Source organism: Benincasa hispida, chromosome 1 (genome assembly GCF_009727055.1).
Source record: "Benincasa hispida cultivar B227 chromosome 1, ASM972705v1, whole genome shotgun sequence".
NCBI classification, from domain to species: Eukaryota; Viridiplantae; Streptophyta; class Magnoliopsida; order Cucurbitales; family Cucurbitaceae; genus Benincasa; species Benincasa hispida.
In genome coordinates, this window is record NC_052349.1 from 3,103,034 (window position 1) to 3,107,686 (window position 4,653).

The window sequence follows — 4,653 nt, forward strand, 5'->3', positions numbered from 1 at the left end:
CGAAAACTCCTTTTAATATAGTAGAGAGATAATTGTTGAATTTCATAAAATGGTCAATAGAAGGGATAAAAAAACACTTCTCATCTTGGAAGGGATTAAAATCAACTTCTCATGGACTTGCTTGCCACAAACAGTGAAAAGAAAGTAGGGGTGGTAGTCCACGACAAACGATGAAATGAAATGACGTAGGATTCATACTTTTGTAGTACTAAAAATTTAAGTATTTTTCTACATTTAAAGGTTTCATTTTAACCTTTAAATCTTTGATCTATAGGAGGTTTGTAAGCTAAAATGAAAACTCGAAATCGGCGTGACATCCATGTGTAAAACTTGGAAGGTATTTATAAGTAACATAATTTATAGCTCAATTTTAATTTGATAATATGCTTTAAATTGTTATTACCATGCATTTCAACTTGAAAGACATCGTTGACGTTGTTTACAATATTATTCACATAAAAGGGACTTGGCTGTTTATACAAGGGCCTTTGAGGAAAAATCTCAACATCTCCATTTTCCTCTTACATTTTTATTAAATTTATATTTTGCCCTTCAATAATGGGAGGATGCAACTGTTTGTAAGGAGCGTAGGTGCAATCCATGCTAATATGATACAACTATTTGGGTGAACGTGGTTACATATCGAATTGTCAAGTGATGATAAAAGGTTTTCTTTAATAAGAAACTCAAAGCTTTTCAAAATATAATGAAAATTATTTTTTTTTTATTTTTTTATTATTGGTGAAGTAATTATATCATAGTAAAACTGAGTATTCAAAATTTTATTTTAGATGATTATGTTTATTAGTATACTATTATGTTACAAATGGTTCGGTGTTTAAAAATTTTAGTTCACATTTTTATTACAATTCATGTCTTATAAACGGGCCTACGAAAACGAATATTTATTTTCCTATTTTGCTAAAATTAAAGAGTGAAAATAATATATATAGTTAAATATTTAGATACATAATTGAAGTTTAACTCAAAATTTATAGAAATTATTCTAATAAAATTATTAAATATATTTACAAATAATAGTAAAATATTATAGTCTATTTGTGATAGACCGCGATAGATTACTTATGTGTCAATCTATGTCTACAGATACTATCGTTGTTATAAAAAAGCTCTAATGGAACCTCACTAAAAATTCATGGATTTTTTTTATTTTTTTTATTTTTTTTATTTTTATTTATGATCTAACCAAACAAAATCATACACTAAAAAAGATGGAATATCTTTTGAATATTATTTTTATTTGAAACAATAAAACACAAATTACACAAACCTAGTAAGCCAAACATGCTTTTATAATTAATCTAAAACATTCAAATGGATAAAATTATAAGATCAAATTGTTGATCTTATAATTTGATTAAAAAACAATATTTTAATCTAGAATTTAGCTTGTTTATGGACAATAAAGCCTCACCAGACTAAATTCTAATTTTTTTTTCTTCAAAATCATAGATACCAAATTTATAATAAATCCATTCAAAATTTTAAATTCATTTGTACTATACAACTACTTCCCAAACAACGACGAACCTCCACTGCTCCTCATTCCTCAAGGATGCATGTTGAGAATACAGAGCGCAATGGCGGTTAACTCGAACACATCGCCATTCCTCTTCGTCAATGGCGAAATTCCGCCTTCCATTTCCTTGAATCCGTCCTCACAAGTCGTTACCGCATCCATAACCGAACTCAACTTCACATTCACCTCTTCATAGCGCTTCCGCGCGTACTCCGCCGACGAATCGCCCACCGTCTCGACAGCGTCAGAATAGAGTTCTTTACAATCGCTCAGCCGCGGCCTCACGTACGAATCCGGCGACAGTTTCTTCTTCTTCTTTAGTAACCGATCGATGTACCGCCGCGTACTGGTTGCGTTCCTTCCGATCAACTCGATCGAGATCGCGCCGAGTTCGTAAAGGTCTGCCGTGTCGCTCGCGGGATCAGCGGCGAGTGATCGGAGACAGAAGTCGAGGCGGACGTTCGGATCGCTCGCGGCGGAGATCTCGCAGGTTCGCAAAACGATGTCGTTTGAGGCAGTGGATTGGAAACTGAAGGCGAGAAGGAAGGAATATGCGAGCGCGATGAAACGGTGCGTATAAGTAAAACTCATTTTTAATTTAAATAATATTCGGAATTGGGAATTTCAAATTTCGAATAGAGGAATTGGAATGGGATTAATTTAGGTATATATATAGATAGATGAAGGGTTTTATTCATTTATTTTAAGATATTATTTTCAAAGATTAATTTTTATAATTAATTTTAGTGCTTATATTTTTAATAATTCTTAAATTTAGTTTCTTAAATTTAATTTTTACCGAAATTAATTCAACAACAACTTTAATAATTTTGATGTAATACAATATTTTCAAAATGTATAATAAAAATATTAATAATAATAGCGACTAAATTTAATATTACGAGGACTAAAATGATATTTTAATTATTTAATTTTATTTGAGTGTTGGAATTGTAGAATTAAAACCAGAGGTGGAGGTTGCTTGTGGACAACTTGATATGATAAAATAAAATGATGAGGAAAGAGATGGGATTAGGAAGACATAACGTGGGGAAAATCGGATATGATTTGTTGGAGATTACATAAGCCTTTGTGTTCGGTCGGATCCTTCAAAGTCATCCCTAATCCACGTGGGGATGATTCTACGCTATGAATTTTGAACATGCATCTAACAATTATTAAGAGCGTGGAATTATTTTTCATATCTGATAGAGTAAAAGTGTTTGTATCGTTAATTTCATACTCAAATATAGTCATCTTTTTCTTTAAATTTTGTATCTATTCTCTTTGAATTTTTGTTCGTGTCTCATGTTTGTGTTTTGATTGTACCTTGACATTGGATTGTGAGTTTCTCTTCGTTTTATTTCATTTTAATAACTTTGAAAAAAAAAAGAGACTTCAAATTCGATGAGGATAATTGGTATATTTTATTTTAATATTTGATTAGTTGTAAATTGATATTTTAGATCAATTAGTTAATTATGTTATTTTCTTGTAAGGCTATAAATAGCCACTTTAGGTTTGTAATAATAAGCTTTTGATTATCATTTGAATATAGAATTTGTATTCTTTAGAGAGTATTATCTCAATTTAGAGATATATTCCCTTTGTTTGGCCATGGAATTTGACTTAAATATCTTTATTCCGTACATCAAAATCCTTTTTTTTTATATCTCCATTTTAGATTCAAAATGACATTGTCATCAAACGAGGTCTAACTTTTAAATATATGAACTAAAATGACTATCTTCTAGAAGTAGGAAAAAAAATCAGAATGAACATTTTAAAAGACGACGAAAATGAACTAAATGGGGAAGTATAATAAATAACAAAGATAACCTTTTAAATCTGGTAGAGAAAATTTCGTTGTCCTAAAAAGTAGGATGGGAAATGTAAGGAATTCTAGTCATACATTACCCATTTCTTTCTCTTATTTCTTTATTGTTTTTTTAATAGATGTTTACCTACCTTTTAATGGTCAATATATCAAATCTTGTTAACATGAACGTAGCTTAATTGACATAGTATTTGTACTATCGATCTCGAAATCAGATGTTCGAATCTCTCACCCCACACTTTAATTACTATACCTTTACAAATATATATACATATATATAAAATCCTAGTTAAGCTATGTTTGTTTTATTATATATTTTTTTTTTCATTATTGTTAGGTTGTTTGAAATGAAAGAAAAAAATTAATAGTTTTTTTTTTTTTGTCTAATTTAATCATCTAATAAATAGTAGATAAATATTTAAGTGTTGGGTGTAGACAATTGTCCAATAAATTTTTTTGTAATCGAATCAGCTAACAAATAGTATTATTAATATTAGTAATGTTAGCGTGTGTACGTGTGAACTATAAAATCTAAATTTGTAACAGAAATTATATCATGATTTTATGTCATAATTTCAAAATTATTGTCCGAAATAAAAATATTTATTGTTGGTAGGATTTTATGCATTGTTTTAAATTTTCATTTTACTTTTGCATGTAATTAATTCAATCTCATACACATATATATTATGGTTGATAAAATGAAATTTTTAATTCCTTAACGAATTGTGGGTATTAAATCATCCCAGAAATAGATTGTGGGTTTTTTTTTTCTTTTTTTCTTTTTAATTTTTGACAAAACATTTTTTCCCTTCATAATAAGGAAAGTTGACAAAAAAAAAAAAAAAACTATTATATTGTTTTTTCTTTTAAATTTATGATGAGTATGAAGGATCGAACCTTCCACTTTAAGAATAGAAGGTCACATCAATTATCATCGAGTTAAGTTCATTTTGATCAACGTAGGAAAGTTTTGACCCCATACTATATTAAATTTTATCTTTTGATAATAACTGAAAAATAAAATTGATTTTTTTCCTTTACTATTTCTTTTACGATTTTTTTCTACAAAAATATGAACCCCATACTTTTATTGTTCTAGAAGCACAAACCCCATACTTTCATACCTCGCATTTTTTGTATTATTTTTCTTCCTCCATTTTATCTAATACATATTTCCATATCCGTATTTCATATCAATTTTAATCCATTAATTTGTTCAAAAAAAATAAAAAAAAAAACATAGCTCTATGAGATGTGTTAATGACTATGAGAT

The 4,653-nt window shown here is 28.6% G+C and overlaps 1 protein-coding gene across 1 annotated transcript; it reads right to left on the reverse strand.

Annotated features, from left to right (window-relative positions):
* Positions 1 to 1,280: 1,280 nt before the first annotated feature.
* On the reverse strand, positions 1,281 to 2,186 carry LOC120091487 (putative invertase inhibitor). The gene has a single exon (XM_039049553.1). It carries the CDS (start codon positions 2,129 to 2,131, stop codon positions 1,571 to 1,573), a length of 561 nt encoding a protein of 186 aa, XP_038905481.1. The 5' UTR covers positions 2,132 to 2,186; the 3' UTR covers positions 1,281 to 1,570.
* Between the last annotated feature and the right edge of the window lie 2,467 nt (positions 2,187 to 4,653).

Coding starts and splice junctions, on each gene's coding strand:
- LOC120091487 (XM_039049553.1), bottom strand. CDS start 2,131: ATGAGTTTTACTTATACGCACCGTTTCATCGCGCTCGCATATTCCTTC.